Genomic DNA, 18,370 nt, shown 5'->3' on the forward strand with positions numbered 1-18,370 from the left:
TAAGAAAAAAATCAGGCAGGTCCCAGCCCTGCAAAGGCCTCAGCAAATTATCAGCATCCTCAGAGAGGATAACCTCATTTCCAGGGCAGCGCCGAGAACAGCCAGACAAGTCGGTTTTGTTTTCCATCTCATTTTTGTTTTGTTGTTGTTGTAAATGGTACGCTCTTGTTTTGGTTTCCAGCGCTTACGGTTAAGCTACTTATAAACAGCATGACTGTAACTTCACTCATGGAAATTATGGTGGATTTATTTACAAGATATTCATTTGCACTTGTGTAATTGAGTGGAGAATTCTCCTCTGACCTGCATGTTTTCGCCTGGCATTCTTCCTGTTTGCTTCTTTTTAATTACTTCTAATATGCATACTAATGCTCTTAATAACTTCGCTCATGAAGTCTACATCTGCAGTGGGCTTTTAATTTACGGCTTGAATGTTATTGTTTTCATTTTCTTCTTTCCAATAACAAAGCAGCTACTGATGCTTCAGATGTGATCAGAGGATCCCTTCGGTGTGCGATGGGGTGATTGCTGCTTCACCAGCGCCTTTCCTGGAGTGAAGTAGGAGCACGCACGGGACCACTCTGTGTTTGTACAGAATCACAGAATGCTATGGGGTTGGAAGGGACCTCTGGAGATCATCTAGTCCAACCCCCCGGCCAAAGCAGGTCCACCCAGAGCAGGTTGCACAGAAATGTCTCCAGGTGGGGTTTGAATGTCTCCAGAGAAGGAGAGTCCACCACCTCCCTGGGCAGCCTCTTCCAGGGCTCTGCTACCCTCAAAGTCAAGAAGTTCCTCCTCATGTTTAGGCGGAACTTCCTATGTTCAAGTTTGTGCCCATTTCCTCTTGTCCTGTCCCTGGGCACCACTGAAAAAAGGCCGGACCCATCCTCTTGACACCCTCCCTTTCAGTATTTAGAGGCATTGATCAGATCCCCCCTCAGCCTTCTCTTCTCCAGACCCAAGTCCCTCAGCCTCTCCTCCTCGTAAGAGAGATGCTCCAGGCCCCTCACCATCTTTGTAGCCCTCTGCTGTCCCCTCTGCTGTACGGGTCAGTGCATCACCCCCTGACAAGCCCTGAGCATCCTCCTCCACAAAGCCTGGGTTTGTGGAGAACCTGAGCTAAGGTTCCTGACTGCCGAAGCACACTGCAAAAGGAGATTCAGGAGCCTTGTTCCAACCCATATTCCCTTCATCACTTCTTTTTCTTGACTTCTGCATCCGTCTTTCCCTTTTCACCAGTTGAAACAACCTCGCAGCCTTCATAGAAAGCAACCTGCCACCTCTCCCCCAAATCCTGGCCGTGATTGTTGTTTCTTTGTTTGCTCATGCTCCAGCATGGGTTTCATAAATTACCGCGTAGCACGGAGCCTCCCAGGCACTGACAAACCTCACTCACATCAGGGGATTAACTTAGAAGTCAGGGGAGTAATATATTGGGGACGCATTTGCCTTCATGGTTTTGAGTCTTTCCAAGAGTTTTTCTTTCATCTAATCATGAAAGTTGGGAATTTACTTTTTAAAAAAAAAAAAATATACAAAAACCAAAGCAAAACAGAAAGATAACTGAGATTCTTCCCCAGGCACGTGACTTGTGGAATGTGAGTTAAAAGCAAAACATAAAACAAATATAAAGCTTTAGAAGTCACGAAAAGCAGAACCACCGCAAAGACTAATTTGTGCATGGAATTTATTGTGTTACACAAGAAAATAAACTCTGAGGTCACATAGCAAATAATGATTGTGATACTTGATCTATACTGTAAAAAATTCTAGGTTTGGTCCAGATTTTTAAACATAAACTAAATAATTTTCTGATAAACTATGTTTAATATACATGTGCTTTAAAAGCTCTTCAACTCTGTGGTACGATGTGGAGTAAACAAAAATCAAACTCTGTATTTACATACGGTAAATGCGCAGTGATGTGTTTTGAAAAGGATGAGAGTTAATGATGCATGAAGGGTGCTACAGGTGGAGGTGGAAGCCTCGGCCTCTGGTTGCTGAAAACTTTTGAGATTAAAAGGGACTCACACAGATTTAACTGTTAGCTTTCCTGGGAGGTTTTTCTGGGGTTTGTTGGTAAAGTCATGATTCATTTAATTTTTAGTTGAAAATACAAAAAAAAAAAAAGTTTTCTGGAAAAAAAAAATATGAAAGAAGGGTTTCAAGTGAAACAAATATTAGCTTAGATAAAATAAAAAATAATTTAACCATTTATAAATTTATATTTATTTACATTCTATATTAAATGAAAAATATATTATAATAAAATATAATTAATATCCTAAAAATAAATTATGGAGATGTCAGTAGAAGTTTTGTAGCCTTTTTTATTAATGACATACTAGACAATGCACATTTTCAAGTCTCCTTTTCCTCCTCTGTTCATCCTGTGTGGCCGTTTGTGCCTCTTGGTGTTCAGCCTTTTTCTCTCTTGCCAAAGCCTCGCAGTTGTGCTGCTCGGGCAGGAGCCACCTCATGCCCCTCCAGCTCTCACTGTGGCTACGGCTCCAGGGATGACACTTGCCAGGTGTGATTCCTCACACCTCCCCTAGCCAGCTCTCTCTGGATGGGATGGATGGCCCCCAGGAGATGTCTGTCTGTCTGTCTGTCCCACTAGCTCAGCTGGAGCTGGGATGATGAGCTGGAGTGACACACCAGGTGTTCAGATGGCTCAAGACAGGGGAGAGGAATCCCACCCCTCGTTCCTTGGTTTTCCCAAGATTACCTGGCACTGAACTGTTTGGCTCAGGAGGAAAAGGAGGAACCAGAATAACCAAAGAAGAAATCTGATTCCACCAGGAGTTGCCCATGAGAAGCATTTAATCCGAGCTCTAAAAATGGGGTGGAAATATTCATTTGTGTCTCATTTTAAGTAACCCCCATTTATAAAGCACTGTAAAAGCGAGGGGGTGCGCTGCCTTTCAGAGAGCAGAGCTTCCACGGGACACACGTTTAGTGATCACTGCCACGGGGCATCGGATCAGGTATGACAGGAGCCATTAAATCAATAAATCATTACGGAACTGAAGGCCAGTGCTATTGGGAATCAAACAGAAAAGGGCACAAGACTGACTGAATTCTGCACCCATCTATTTAATACAAATGAAGTGGCAATTTGAGGGCTAGTAAGGATTCAAAGAAGGTCGAAGGTCTCCCACAAGGGTTGGCATCAGACAGGGCATGGTGTTTGCAAAGTGAGAGAGGCTGCCCTGCCCTGCTCCTCCCCAAACCTGTTTGTGGGTAAATGCTGTAATTCAACCTCCCAAATGACTTCAGTATCTCAGAGTATTCCCCTGACCCTCAACTCCATCTTTCTGGAAGCCTTGTTTATCAGCGCTAACGACCTATTTCTAGGGGGCAAGTCTTTATCTGGGCTGATAGACTGTGTTCCCAAGGGCTGATGTAACAAGGGTCGCAAATGTCTGGTGACAAATCTCTTCCCTCCTCTCTAATTCCCCTGCGAAATCAACTTGCGTGTCTCCTAGATTATATACTGCCGAGCAAGGAGACGGCGTCTTGGCACAAGCACGCTCAAATCCCCCAGGTGCAGGGAAGGAGAAACAAAGATTCATTACAGTAATAAAGTTTCAGCCTTCTAGGGATGAGGTCAAATGAGAGCGGCGGAGCGCCGGCTCAGCGGAGAGCAGCATCTGATGTCCACGCCAGCTATAAATAAGCCTTCTGAAGCACGGCTGTTCCGCAGGGTCCACTCAGGAGGGCAACGTCCACCTCATCACCCACCATTTCACAGGGCAAGAAACGTTGTTCATGGGGTGGTGTTGCAGAAGTAGGATTTATTTATTTATTTAAGAAACGTATAGACATGGCTCTTCAGGGCATGCTCTAGTGCCCGAGATTATTGGTTTATGGCGAGGTGTTGAGTGTGGGGTTTAGTTGGTGGGTGCGGTGTTTTTGGTGGGCGTTTGGTGTGGTTTTTTTTTTTGGTTTTTTTTTTGTGGTTGGACTCGATGATCTCAGAGGTCCCTTCCAACCACTAAGATTCTGTGATTCTGTGATTTATCTATTTATTTTCTGTCCCAATTTGCTTTCTTGGCTTATTTCACAGAATCACAGAATCATCTAGGCTGGAAGAGACCCTCGGGATCGTCGCGTCCAACCATCTACCCTACTCTAAAGTTCCCTTTGAACCTGGCCCAGGTTCAGTGATGAGTCCTGACAATTTCTGCACGTTTAACCCCCTGAGAAAAACGTCACGCGTTATCGGTGCGCTTAACGATTTTGTATTTACTGAGAATCCTGTCTTTGTAATGATGGAAATGGCAGCGTTTAGGGTAGGAACTGCTCACTGCAACCAAGCCTGGAGACGGCAGGGGTGCGCCCCAGGACGCTGCCCACTTCTTTTGAGTCACTGAAAGCCCATGTTCCTCTTAATATGATTATATTACCACACATTAGTATGTTTTTGCGACAGAGTAAAGGCTACCGATCAAAACGACAAAGCAAACTGAAAAGTACAACTAATATCTAGGTTGTAACGTGTTGCCATAACATTTCCAAGAACCGGGAGCCCCTGGGAGCGGTGTAGGTGGCATTGGCTCACCTCGGAGCCCCAGCATCTCTATCAAATTGCATTTCCCTGCCACCGCGCATGCCAGCGCCTGCCTTAATTTAGACTCTGCTCTCAGAAGACTCTGAACTCCCTCCCCTGCTCCCTGTCGCGGGCACAAATGGCAGCCAGGATCTCCCAGGACTGGTCCCATCAGCCTCCTGCCCCTCCATTCAGCTCAGCAGAGTTACGTGACGTACTCATTAGCTCGGATTTAGCTGGGTACTTCTCCAAATGCCAACTGCAAAAACAGGGGCGAGGAGGAGGGAAGAAAACTCCGTGAGCAAATTTAATGCCCACAGGCTGATACTTCCATTAACCTTTCTAAGGAAAAGCAGGCACACTCGTTTTCTAGCAGTCTATCAGTTTTCTCCCCATTTATATACGTACTCCTTACCCTGGCCATAAAGTGTCTAAATGAAAATTTATTGCAGGGGACTGGCTATTGATTTGCAACCCTGCACATCTGGAAGACATGAAGCAAAAAAAAAAAAGAAAAAAAAGTCTATTCTTTGAACTAATGAAAATTTAAACTCTAGCATATAAGAAATTGTTTCAGAATAAAATTAACCGACATTTTGAATACTCACCATTTACGCTTGGTTTTAATTTATAGCCAAATCCTGTTGATAAAACTCACCAGAGAAGTTTCAGTGATATTTGTGGGACTATTTGAATTCAGGGCCCTTACAGCAATTAATTATGTGCTCCTGAGATATATTCCAGGGAAAGGTTATGTGATTGCTGCTTCTCAGGGTCCGTGATGTCAATGGGATGGACACCCTAGTCTCTCTTGAGACTATCTGCAGTGTTTTCTGTGAATAAAACAAACTAGTCCAAGACCAAGCAATTCAAGTAAACTTTCTCTCCGGGAGGGAATCCAGGTTTCCCCCTCTGTCTCTTTGTGTTTCGTTCCTTTGCATCTCGGCCAAAAATGACGAGTTCAAGGACGATGTCTAAATTTCCCGTCAATTCCTGTCCAAGTTGTTGCTGTTGGCATCCCAGCTCACCCAAGCGGAAGGTATTATCCGCCTCTGTCAACAAACCTCGTTCTCTTTGCAATTCCTAGGGCAGGACCAAACTCTTCACCTGAAAGGTCAGAGTTACGTAAAGCTGGGAAGGATGTTTAACTAATGACTCTAACGTGATGTACACAGGAAAAAGTAGCGCGGCCAACTGAACTCCACCACAAAGCCTGGTTTCCCCAGATCCTCCCATCACAGAAGCCAGGAAAACATTTGACGCTTTCACTAGCAATACGCACCGACACGTTGAATGCTTGCTCATCTGAACTCTCTTCATAAACCTCTTCAAATTAATCTCTTCATAAATTGCTCATTAATGAGAGATTTCTCATCCACCTACCATCCAAGGCTGTCAGTTTTACCTGTGCAGAAAGCACCTGCATCATCAACTCAAAAACGCCCAGAAAGATTTACAAGGAAGCAAAGAATCCGCTTTTGTTTTGAGATGACTGTATTCACACCAAACGTCAAGTTTAGCCACTTTTTGCTTGAAGCAAACCTGTAGCTTTCCTTCCCTGCCTCCGCCTGCCGACGTATATTTGCTTCTTGTGTAAGGATTACGAGAAGGTATTAGAGTAACAGCCATTATAACACCGGTAATAATACCACTTTAATAAGATAATAAATATCTTGTGCTAATATAGCACCTTTCCTCTAGGGATCACGTAATGCTTTAAAAAATCAGTGTGGGGATCTCTTCCAGAGCTTCCAAGTGAATGGAATAAGCTGAGATCCCTGTCTAGCCAGCTCCTCTCTCGTGGTCCCTTCTCCATCTAAGCACACCCCTTCAGTGCAGTAAGGTTTCATCCAGAGCTAGCTGAATGAGCTGAGTGAGCTACCCGGGGGTCCCAGAAGTGGTACAACTACTTGTGCTGGAAGCAGAGCACAAATTTGAGCACAGCCAGCCCTGCAGCAATGCCACTGCCCTGCTTTCTGCACCCAGGGTCTGACCAACGTGATGCCTATCAGGTGGATGGAGAGGAAACATGCCACTGCAAAAATCAATCCAAGGCGAGTGACATAAGGATGGGGAGACTTCAGAACGGAGGAGGAACAAGAGAGTCAAATCATGGCCCGTATGCTTAGGTTTGTTACCCCAGCTGACAGAAATGCATCTGTCAAGAAGAGGAAGAATGGGTCTGGCAAACGAGCTAGCCATATTCTAGTAACAACATGAGCGTTGACACGTGGGGTAAATCATTCCTCTTCTTCAGGCGACTCAGTTTTATCACCGGATCAATCTCTCATCTTCATTAATTACTATTGAAATTACAGGCACTAATCCATTTACCCTGGAACAAGCAGGAAACAAAGTATTCAAAGTATGATGAATCAGTGCTTTAACTAGCCCAAACACGACTGGCAAAGCTTGCTGCCGTCACTGGTGATTCCCCAAGAAAAGCATTTATGTAACTGTATAGTTATGCATAATTACACAGGGATGCGTGTCCTGCTTACGTGTGAGGTCAATTTGTTCCATGCACTTTTCATAATGCCCCGTGTCTCATCAAAGCAGTTACACGGACTGATGTAGGTGCCAGTAAAAGTAATAATTTCAAATGCAGCGATTTAACTCAGGCAACACCAGGCTTGGGGACCATCAGGTCTGTGGGTGAAGTCAAAGCCCAGCAACGCCGATTGGGAGTCAAGAAAAGCTCAAGGAACAGAACTGCCCTTCCTAGAGGAGTCACACTTCTCCCTAACAAACTGCCTGGTTTAAATTTAATCCTCGGAAAATTGCAGCTGGCATTTCCAGAGCTGCTTGGGAGCTGAGAATCTGCATCCCGGGTGGAAGATGCTCCCTACATTACAAGTGACATATAGTCCCATCCACTTTTTTCCTGCTGTCTAGGAAATCCTAGCAGACAACAAAGGGCTCGGTGGCTTGGTAATAACGAATCTGCCGGGTCGGAGTGTGTTTTGCCCGTGTTGGAGTCTGTTTCTACTCACTGCACTGAAAAGCAGCACCAGCTGCAGAGGGCTGCTTCAGTCCAAGAGGTTTTAATAGCGCTGGATCCAACTCTTGAGGAGGGATCTAGTGTCTGCTCAGTGTTAGGGCTATGAGTTGTATTCCTGATTTATACTCTTCAAGCATCAGGCCAGACTCCTTCCTGCCTGAAGTTGGAAACCCATCAAAAGCAGTGATACTGCCCTTCCTTCTGCCAGCAGTAACACAGTCCGAAAAGAATAGGGGGTTTAGGGTGGGAGCCGCTGGGTTGGGGTGGGGAGATGTGCCCGACTAGTGCATTTAATTGGACACTGAGGCACAAATACATTAACGATTGCGCTGCACCGCTTCTCCGAAAAATACTTACATGAAAAACCAAGCGTGATATTTCAAGAGCAATTTCCTGGACGGGCTCTGTTATTCCCGCTGATGTCAGTGCCAGGGCCGTGGCTCCGGTGACTTCCAGTCATGCTGGCCCTGCCCTGCGGGGACAACAAGGTGCTTGAGAAGTGGCCTGGATTCTAGCGCTTGTTTTGCGCCAGCTGAAGTGTTTGCTAAAGCCCTCATCATCAGCAGCAGCACCTGTGCGACGCCACCAACTGCACCGTCATCGCACAAGTGTCACCAGGGACGCCACCGGGAGCTGGGGAGGCTGGGCTGCTCGTGGCCAAGCAGCTGATTAACGGGGAGGATGCTGCACGGGGAGGCAAGGGGCCAGGCTGCCTTTCCAGGGCCAGCGGGAGCAGCACCTTCTTCCTCAGAAATGCAGGAGAACCTCCAGGCTCCAAAATCTGCAGGGGATTGTTAAAAAAGCAAAGGCTGTCGAGCCCAAGGGAAGGGAGAAAGGGGAAAACACAGCTTGTTTTTTACTGCCGTAGAAAAACAAGCGTAGCTCTGACCTAGCAGAAGTGATAGTGAAGTCAGGGATGTGAGCTGCAAGGGGTGTCGTCATAAGCAATAAAAAAAAAAAACAAAACAACCCCAAATTGCAGTTTAGTAAGAGCTGACCGATGTCCTAGGTGGCAGAGCGTGAGTCAAAGGAAGTGCCGAGCTGTGAGTCATCCACCTCAAAAGGCTTTATCCTTGGATAAAAGTCAAAGAGACAGCTCAGGGAGCAAAAATGAGCGCAGGAGAGAACGCAGGCAGTGGCAGAGCCCTGGGCCCCCTCGCAGAGCAGAGGCCACGTGGAGGGCAAGGCTGCTATCGGCCAGTTACGCTCCCTCACAGCTATTTCTGGCCGGCCACATAATACCCAGCGTGTTGTACAAACACAAGGGTCAGGCTCCTGCCCCGAGGAACTTCATCTACAGCACAAACAAGAGCTAGAGCAAGAGTAGAAAGAGGGAAGCGGTACGGAAAGCAAGTCACATCACTAAGGGTGTGTGTTTAAACAAACAAACAAATAAATACAAAGTTTTTTTTTCTCCTGTAGTCCTCTTAGCATGACTTTATTACTGATACAGTGCTCCGCAGGCACTTGGGCTGGAGGAGCAATTAGCCAGCTGACGTGGCTTGGTCTTGTGAAGAGAGATGAAAAGTGAGAAACTAATACAGAAAATTACAGGTCAGATAAAGGCAACTGTGATAAGGATCAGTGCATTTTTGGAGGGTGAAAACACTAAGAAGAGCGAGGAATTATTTAAGGTGGTACAAAAAAGGGACGGAGAAAATGATGGGATTGTTAAAGAGAAGGTGAAGAGAAAGCAGACAAGATGAGAGGCTGTACAGAACCACACAAACCTAAACACAGGCTGACTTATTTGAGTTCTAGATTATAGGGAAGCGTCAGGAGTGATGGGAAGAGGTAAAGAAAATGAACTTGCAGGATCTCGTGATGCTTCAAGGGCAATATTGGAAAATGGATCATTGAAGACACGGTAAATACAAGAGGCAGGGGACAAAAGAGGAGAGGAGAGGAGAGGAGAGGAGAGGAGAGGAGAGGAGAGGAGAGGAGAGGAGAGGAGAGGAGAGGAGAGGAGAGGAGAGGAGAGGAGAGGAGAGGAGAGGAGAGGAGAGGAGAGGAGAGGAGAGGAGAGGAGAGGAGAGGAGAGGAGAGGAGAGGAGAGGAGAGGAGAGGAGAGGAGAGGAGAGGAGAGGAGAGGAGAGGAGAGGAGAGGAGAGGAGAGGAGAGGAGAGGAGAGGAGAGGAGAGGAGAGGAGAGGAGAGGAGAGGAGAGGAGAAAGGTGGTGGTGGTGGTAATCACATCGGTAGTGTCTTCTGTTTTGGGGGCAGATAAAAAAAAATTTACAAAGGTCCCAGTAGAAATCAAAACATAGATTTACCACCAGGGGGTTGAGTCAAGGAGAGAACAGAGCCAAAGCACATTTCCAGGTCCCCATCTCAGTTTCAGTGCACAAATCTAACTCAGCTCCATTGACTTAAAGGATATCAAGCAAGTTTTACATTGAAGCAGAGGACAATAGAACCTGGCTCACTTATATCCTGGGCAACGCAGGCAGGAGCTGAAGCGATCAAAAGCACTACAAGCTGTGCTGAGATAAAGTAGGAAGAGAATTAAACAGGCGAAAAAAAATCCCAAAGGTTCTATATGGCTCTACATGGTTTGTGTAGTTTAATTTTCTGTCTAATTAGGTCCAGTTTTAAGTAATGCTTCTATATTGTCATTATCCCCCAACATCCCCCCACTTATTTCCTTGCACTCCCAATAGGAGAGCATAGTGCAAAACTTTGGTCCCACAAACACTAATGTAGGCAATATTTTTACATCCTGGTAGGACATATACAGCTTTGGGGAGGGAAGGATCTGAAAAAATTAAAATAAGCAAAACCTTGGGATACTGATAATCCAGATCTATAAATTAGAAACCAGAGGATTAACCCCACAAAAGGCTGAAATTAGGAGCATGAGTGAAATATCTGCAGTGGTTGCCTGATTATTGAAACTAAACTTTACAAATTTTTTTAGGCATGGAATCTTTAACATATAAAAAAAGTAACTTGGTTTGTTTACAAAATAAACAAGTACACACTCTTTACTTTGGAGTAATGACAAATATGCTCAGTATTAATGCTTTATACTAAGGTAGATCTGTGTCTGTCTGCCTCCTGACATCTCTGAAAGAGAGAAAGATTGTTAAACTAGAAAACATCAATATTGCAGACTTGTAAACAAAAAGGAAAGTTATGTCTGTAGGGCTTAGAAATAATATGTAAATAGAGGCTGAATGCCATCATGCAGATACATGATGCATGTTTGTACAGAGAAAGCTTGGAAAAAGAACACAACATCCCCGGATTTATTCATTGTAATGTATTACAGCACAATGTTTAGGGCACATAATAGGCTGCCAAATGAAATAACTTTCATATAATATTAGTCAAAGAAAGCATTTTGGAAGATTGAGGTGCAGCAGTAATAACATTTTCAACATTAGTCTAAAAAACATTGCAGCGTGTTCATTCTGGGAGAAAGAAACTTGCATGAAAGATGATTTTTGGTTCTCCCACCTTCAAATGTGCAATTTTTCCATAGAAGACCTTGGGAAAAAATGAAAACCTAGTGAGCAGGCTGGATTTTTCACTTCCCTGGTATCTGTACAGTTGTGCATATAAATAACTTGATATGCATTTATATTTCTACTGAATTCAAGGTGTGGGATGATCCAGATGCTGGAGCATCAGTAGAAAACTGGAGTTGCACAAGAAATGTAACAAGGTACTGTATAAAATGGCAGGTACAAAGAAAGTTTGAGAAAAACAAAATTTAGAGTGTAACTGAGCAGTCATTTGTTTTATTCCTGTTCATGTATTGATGGTCTAAGTATAAATATTTAAAATGATTATTGTTGTTTTGATTGCAATGATTATTTGTGCTTATTCCGGTAACTTACAACAGAATCAAGTTATGAAAAAAATTAACCAGATCAAAACCAATTACATTAAAAATGCAATGGATAATTTATGGATCATTAAAAACATAAGCAACTCTTTTAGCTATCCAATAAATCAACAATTGCAGAAGCATTTTAGATTTTATTAAAAAATCCAGGAAACTTATAAATCTCATTTTACGCTCCAGTAGGACACACAAATTGGTTTATTTTTTCCTTGCAGCTGCTAGACAAGTAACCAAATCACTTTTCCAGCAGTTGATCAGCCATTGGCCTGCCTGCGAGTCAGAAGGCATGTCAGAAGATGTTGGTCCCCACGGGGCGATTCCCAAAAACCTCTCCAGTGGCTCCTCCAGAGGTTTGCTTCTGAGAGGGCAAAATAAGCCCAGTCTCTCTGCGCAGCGACGCACTCCTGCAGCAGACAGGGCTGGCTGGTGAGAGCTGCTGGGGTCACAGCCTCCCGGACCCAAAATCGAGCCCAGGCAGCACAGCCCTTGGCAGACTGTGCCTGGAGAACTCCCTCCCTTTACACACGCAGGGTGAGATGCAGACAGCACAGATCCTGGCCACCTCCCAGTTATTTCGCTCTGGTTATTTCTAAACCATCAGTTGGCAAATGGCCCAGGGGTCCCCAGCAATCTTTCAACTCTCGGTTGATACCATCCTGCTCCCAGAGATGACGATCCTAATCTGACAGTCCAAATTCAGGGCAAGACTCCCTCAAAGAGTGACAGAATGTAATCCAGAGCACTTACGTGGGGAACGATGTCTGTGCCCTGGTAGTGCCCCTGGTGCACCTACACACGCGTGTCCCAGATTATTAGAGAGAGATTCCCAGCCTTTGGCATTACAGGTCTGACCTAAGACAGAGAAAAATCTCAGCTGGTATAGCCAACCATCAGACCTTGCCCCAGCCCTACCATCTTTTGGTAGACTACCTCTGCCAAAACCACGGTCCTGCAGATCCCAGAGCTTCTCAGCACACGTTTGATGCACGGGGCCTTATATTCCACCTGTTAAAGAACTCACCCTGACCATCTGATGATGAGTGGAGGTAAATCCCGTGCAGAAAGCCACAAGTAGTACCGCTGTAGTCTGTTGAATGGCTGCTTGCCAACTCAAGCCCACGCCTGTGCTCACTCCATCCCCTTGTGAGAAACACCGACTCACATCTTAGAATTTAAAGAGGACAAAGTCACCGAAGCAAAGGTTAAAAAAATAATAATTTATTAATACGAAACAGCACTGAATTGGGTGCACCAAAAATAGATGCACGATGATCTTTTAGCTTTCAGGTATTTTATACCTTTATCCTGGCCGCTTGAGTTTCTGTCTCTCTTCTCATTGGCTGAGAAGTTGGAGCTCACATTCTTCCCGACCGTTTGACCTATTACAGGTTTATTTTGCACTTTTTCCCATATAAGGCACACATACACCTATTCTACGAAATCATCATCCTAAACACGCCTTTGAATAGTTGATTATGCTACACATTATTTCAGAGTCTTTGCTACCATCTACTTGGCAGATTTACCAGACTGGTTTCTTTGGCCTTATTGATACTCCCTTACCCTTTGGGTTTTTGTGTTGAAGGCCATGTTCCAGTTTGTTTCTCTTCACCTAGATAACGCTCTGCGAACAAGGATCCCTTGAGAGACCAAGGGCATTTTTGGGGATTAATTGGATACAATTTATTAGACTCTACTATTACTAAGGCTTCTTTGTTAGTACTATCACACTAACAATGATACATCAATTAGCACACCCTGGAGTGTCCCCAAGACACTGGGAAGGAGACAACACGGTACTCCTTGGAAAGACACACCTCTTGGGAGCACCCACCCACCTGTGCCGGGTCCTGCACCAGCTCTCTCCATCTGCTCTCTGCACAGCAGGTTTGGGCAAGGCTTGGAGGTCCTCCCCAGCCCTCCCCAGGGCTGTGGGCCAACCACCAAAACACAAATTGCCTCCTTGGCTCAAGCAGCCCGCTCAGGCCTGAGCTGGTGCCCACCACAGAGATATGCAAGCAAATCTGGGGGAATGGCAAGGTGAGAATTTCTATCCTTGACAATCCTAACCCAAGAATCGAGGATTTGGGTGTCTGTAGAGGCAAATGGAATCAGTACCATCAAGACTCCTCCTTAGTGGGACCTCCTGAGGTGTGTCCCCAGGCAGTGGTCAGGGAAGGCACCAGCCTTTGCCCTGGCCTGGCACCCCACGTGCGGCACAGAAGTAGCTTATGTTGCCATAGCTGCAAAATCAGGGGATTGTCATATTGCAATGAACCCGCGTATATAATCAGCTCAGCTTATTGTCATCGTCAGAACTCAGGACTTTCACCAACAAAAATCAAAGCTGCTGCTGCTTCTTGGTGAAATACGCTCTTTCTCACAGCATCACTACTTGCAGGGCAGCTGAACACCGTGCTTTGCAGATTCCCCAAAATGATAAGGTCTTGACTGGGGAAGCCCATAAGGGCTCCTGCAATCAACAATGTAGGAGGGGAGCATCGTTGTAGCCATGTCACCCATTCTCTGTCTCTCCTTTGGACTCCTGTCTGTTGTCATTTCAAGCATAAAGTACATAACTTCACTTTAAAGATGCTTCATCACCTGGCCTTCTAACTTAGCTACTGTCTCTGATCGCATCCGTCAGTGACCATGCTGGCTTCCCCAGCTCTTTTGGTAAATTACAGAAGACACTTTTCCATGCTATCCTTTATGCTCTGAAGGCATGCCCAGCTCACATTCACAAAATTACCCCATCCCTCCAAATCACTTTTGCCAGAGGAGGACGGCAAATAACCACCATAATAATGAGGTGGCTGGTACACCTATGCCACTGCTTACGGATGCTTCATCTCTTCCTGATGTTCTTTCCCTGCCCTTCCCATACACAGCCCATTCTCACAAAAGCAGACTGTAACTTCATTGGGGATGGGGGCATCCTTTCACCCTGTGTTTGTACAGCCTCTGTGACAGCGGGGCGCTGGTTCCGTGCTCCAGTAGTTCACCATGGTGTAAAAAGGAGCCCAAAGCAGCCATGCATCAAGGCTCAACCACCCACTTCCCTCTCCAGGTCCTTGCAGCTGGCCCAGAGTTTTGTGTGTGACCATCAAGCCCGGACTCCCCAGGTCACGCTGTGCAGGAGGGGAGACCTTCCTTCTCAGGGAGGGAGCCTCATTGCAGAGGGCAGGTGGGGGGCGGTGAGCAAGAGGCACCCACTGGAGATGCTCTGATTCAAGTTGTCCTTCTTAGCAAGGACATGGACCTGTTGGAGCGGGTCCAGGGGAGAGCCATGAAGATGCTCACAGGGCTGGGGATAGCAGGCTGAGAGAGCTGGGTTTGTTCAGCCTGGAGAAGAGAAGGTTCTGGGGAGACCTTATGGAAGCCTTCCAGCATCTAAAGGGGGCTACAGGAGAGATGGGGAGGGACTCTATCACTAAGTGTTGTGACAGGACAAGGGGTGACAGTTTTAAACTGCAAGAGGGTAGATGTACATTAGATATTAGGAAGAAATTCTTTGCTGTGAAGGTGGTGAGACACTGGAACAAGTTGCCCAGATAAGCTGTGGATGCTCCATCCTTGAAATTGACCAGGCTGGATGGGGCTTTGAGCAACCTGCTCTGGTGGGAGGTGTCCCTGTCCAGGGCAGGGGGTTGGAACTGGATGGTCTTAAAGGTCCCTTCCAATTCTAGCCATTCCATGGCGAGGCCCTGGTTGGGCCGCTCTGGAGGGGCACGGTCCCTCCGGAGCCGGGCTGGCGGGCGGAGGGACCTTCCCCCCGCTGCCCGTCCGGCGTTAACGCGGGAGGGGGTCCGGGCTGACGGGGAAGCGGAGCTTCGCGCCTCCCGGTGCCGGCGGCAGGGCAGGCCCTCCCTTCCCCCGCCTGCGCCTCGGTACGCCTCGGTACGCCGCCGCCGCGCTCCGGCCGCCCCCTTGGCTCTGCCGCTACAGTTCCGCCCGGAGAAAGCGCCCGGCGGCGGGAGCAAGAGCGGGGCGGCAGGAAGCGAGGGGCCGGCTGCGCCTCCGCTCGCCGTGTTATGCGAGAGCGCTCCCGCCCCCGGGGCTGAGGAGACGCGGGCGGCGGCAGGAGCGCGGGCGGGGCGGCGTCCCCCCGGAGAGAGCGGCGGGGGGTCCCGGCGGCGGGGGGCGGCCGCAGGCCGGCCATGGAGGAAGGTGAGGCGGGGGGGTCGGGGCCGCTTCCCCTGGCGCCGGTCGGCGGTGGGGCCGGGGTCGGGGCCGGCGGCTGTGTGTCGGGTAAAATGCCCGCCGGCAGGACCGAGGGGGTCGGCCTCCCCCGGCAGTGCTGGTCCCACGGCGGCGGCCGGTGGCCGTGCCGGCTCGGTCACCCCCTCGGGAGGAAGCTGGGGGGATGGGGGCCCAGAAACTTGGGGCCTGTTTCTTTTCCCTCGCCTGGCGTTGCAGCATCCCTCGGCCCTGGGGGTGCCTCCGGGAGCGTGCTTGTCCTCCGGCATCCCTTCCCTTTCCCCCTTTGTATGTTTCAGTCTGTTTCACTCTCTCTTCACGTTTAGTCCGCCCCCCTCACTCACACAGTCATTTTGCTCCAGGTCTCTTTTGTGCTAACCCCCTTTGTGGGAACTGGGAGATGGCATTCAGTTTTCTTGGTGAAATCAACAGAAACGGGATTGTGAGGAGGCACCCAAGGGACATGCAAGAGCAAAACTTGCCAGCCTTTCAAGAAGGACAGGGAACTACTGGAGAGAGTCCAGGGGAGGGCTACAAAGATGATCAAGGGAATGGAGCACTTCTCTGATGAGATAAAGCTGAGGAACCTGGGTCTGTTTAGCCTGGAGAAGAGTGAGGGGAGACCTCATCAGTGCTTATCTAAAGGGCAGATGGGGCCAGACTCTTTTCAGTGGTGCCCAGTGACAGGACAAGGGGCAGTGGGCACAGACCAGAATACAGGAAATTCCATCTTAACAGGAGGAAAATCTTTACTTTAAGGGTAAGAGAGCACTGGAACAGGCTTCCCAGAGAGGTTGTGGAGTCTCCTTCTCTGGAATTATTCAAAACAGCCTGGATGCTTTCCTGTCCAGCCTGTTCCAGGTGAACCTGCTTTGGTGGGGAGCTTGGACTAGATGATCTCTGAAGGTCTGTTCCTACAAAATTCCTACAATTCTGTGATTCTGTGAAAACAAGCGTATGTGGTACTGTCCCCTGGCATATACCAGCCTCCCAGCTGTTCTCAGCTGGGGTACTTTCTGAGCTGAACAGGATTTCTGTGTATTTAGTAGTCTTTGGTTGTTTGTCCTCCACAAATGTGTCGATGTTCTCTTGATCAGTATACACTCTTCATTTACAGAACATTCTTTGGGTAGGAGTGGTCTCTGCGAAGGTGATGTGCGATGAACCGGTTCCGTTTAGCCTGACTCACTGGGTTTGTTTGATAACTTCTTGTTCCAGTATTAGAAAAGAAGGTGAAACACTGCTCCCTATTCAGCCTGTTCGTGCACTTCACTAGCTTGTAGGCCCCTGGCATGTTTCTTTTGGTCATCCTCTTTTCCAGATTGAGGCATCCTCAGCTTGCTTCCTTGTTCCTTGTGTATGGGAGCCATTGCACACCTTTGATCATCCTCGTGGCCCTTTTCAGAACATTTCCCAGCTCAGCCTTATCCTTGTTTAGATCAGAGGACAAGAATTGCAGACAGTGCTCGATTTGCAGGCGAAAAATGGATGAAACTATTGGTACATACGAGCAGTGAGTTGTGCTTTTCTGCAATAGATAACACAAAAAGAAGTGGAATGCATGTTGTCTGAACGAGAGTTGAAAAAATTGTACTGGGAACTTAGAGGGAACTAAAAAGCAATCTTGGCTGAAAAAATTGTTTGCTGGATAGAGGGGTACTGGAGGCTGTGTCATCAGTTGAAGATCCTACGTTATTTTCAGTTGTCGCTTTGTTTGACTTCCACTTCACCCCGTTAAAAGGATTCAGAGAAATGGCAACAGCATTTTTCTTTTTTGAGGCAGCTGCAAATGAGACAGAAGTAGCATACTTGGATCTTTCTTTGTTACTGCTTTGTGGGGGGAGTCTGTTGCGCAGTCTTCAAAACCAAGGTGAAGATCATTTGCTGACTGAGATACAGTTGTTCCAGAATTAGAATTTTAAATCGTTCTTTCTTTGGAAGTTTTCTATTACTGCTGCTAACTCTAGACTTTATGTTACACTTCTAATATGGCTCACTTCTCTGCCAGAAGAGTGAAAGAAATGCCTACAGTGTTCTCACTGCTGTTGCTTTGGTCATAACTAGAATGCCAAGGGCAGACAATGTCTTTCCAAGCATGTATCTGCCCATTCTGATGATCCAGGGATTTTTCCTCCCATTTTATTTTGTGTGGTACAAGTGATTTTTAATTGCAGTGCACGCAGCGTTTGCTTTGCTGATTAACTTCATGTACATGGCATGAAGACATACTGGCGTATATTTCGTTTTGGATTGACATAATGATAAATGTGATCGTGAACACCCTAAACCTTGTTTTGTTTAATATCTTTCCAGTTCTTGTCATGTTTAAGAAGGTACACGTTTTCTGTTCATTCCATGAAAAATGTTATCATTGAGATCTTGGTTTGCTCAGAATAATTTATAAAATGCTTTGAAAACCGTGTTAAAACCCAAATACAGCTGTCCTGATACAGGCTAACACCACTTTAACAGTTTATTTATGTTACCATCTCTGAGTTTCTAACTTTTAAATCTGATAGTTGGAAGTTAAAAGTAGACTGATTTAGGCTTTAGGTAATATCCAACCAGAGTAATTAAAGGCTTTGTTGTAGAATGTGAAGATTAACACCTCAAGCTTCAAGTTGAATGGCTCTATGAAAGAGCTGGTTTAAGCCCAGAAGAAATCAGTGGCTACAAAATTTTGAGCAATGTTGGACAGCAGGTCAAAGTGGAGAGCTAAAAATTCTGGAGTGTGAGTTGCAGTTAAACCCTTTCATCAAGGTTCTAAA

General features: G+C 46.6%; 1 protein-coding gene across 2 annotated transcripts in view; it reads left to right on the forward strand.

Moving 5' to 3' along the window:
• Window positions 1-15,370: 15,370 nt before the first annotated feature.
• Window positions 15,371-18,370, forward strand: part of DPY19L4 (dpy-19-like 4 (C. elegans)) — a 28,528-nt gene continuing 25,528 nt past the window's right edge. For both annotated transcript variants that reach the window (XM_014965526.1, XM_014965527.1), the window contains exon 1: window positions 15,371-15,572. In XM_014965526.1, coding sequence (XP_014821012.1) covers window positions 15,563-15,572 — 10 coding nt within the window. In that variant the 5' untranslated portion in view covers window positions 15,371-15,562. The remainder of the gene's footprint in view (window positions 15,573-18,370) is intronic.

This window comes from Calidris pugnax, unplaced genomic scaffold (assembly GCF_001431845.1).
Source record: "Calidris pugnax isolate Ruff unplaced genomic scaffold, ASM143184v1 scaffold41, whole genome shotgun sequence".
NCBI lineage: Eukaryota > Metazoa > Chordata > Aves > Charadriiformes > Scolopacidae > Calidris > Calidris pugnax.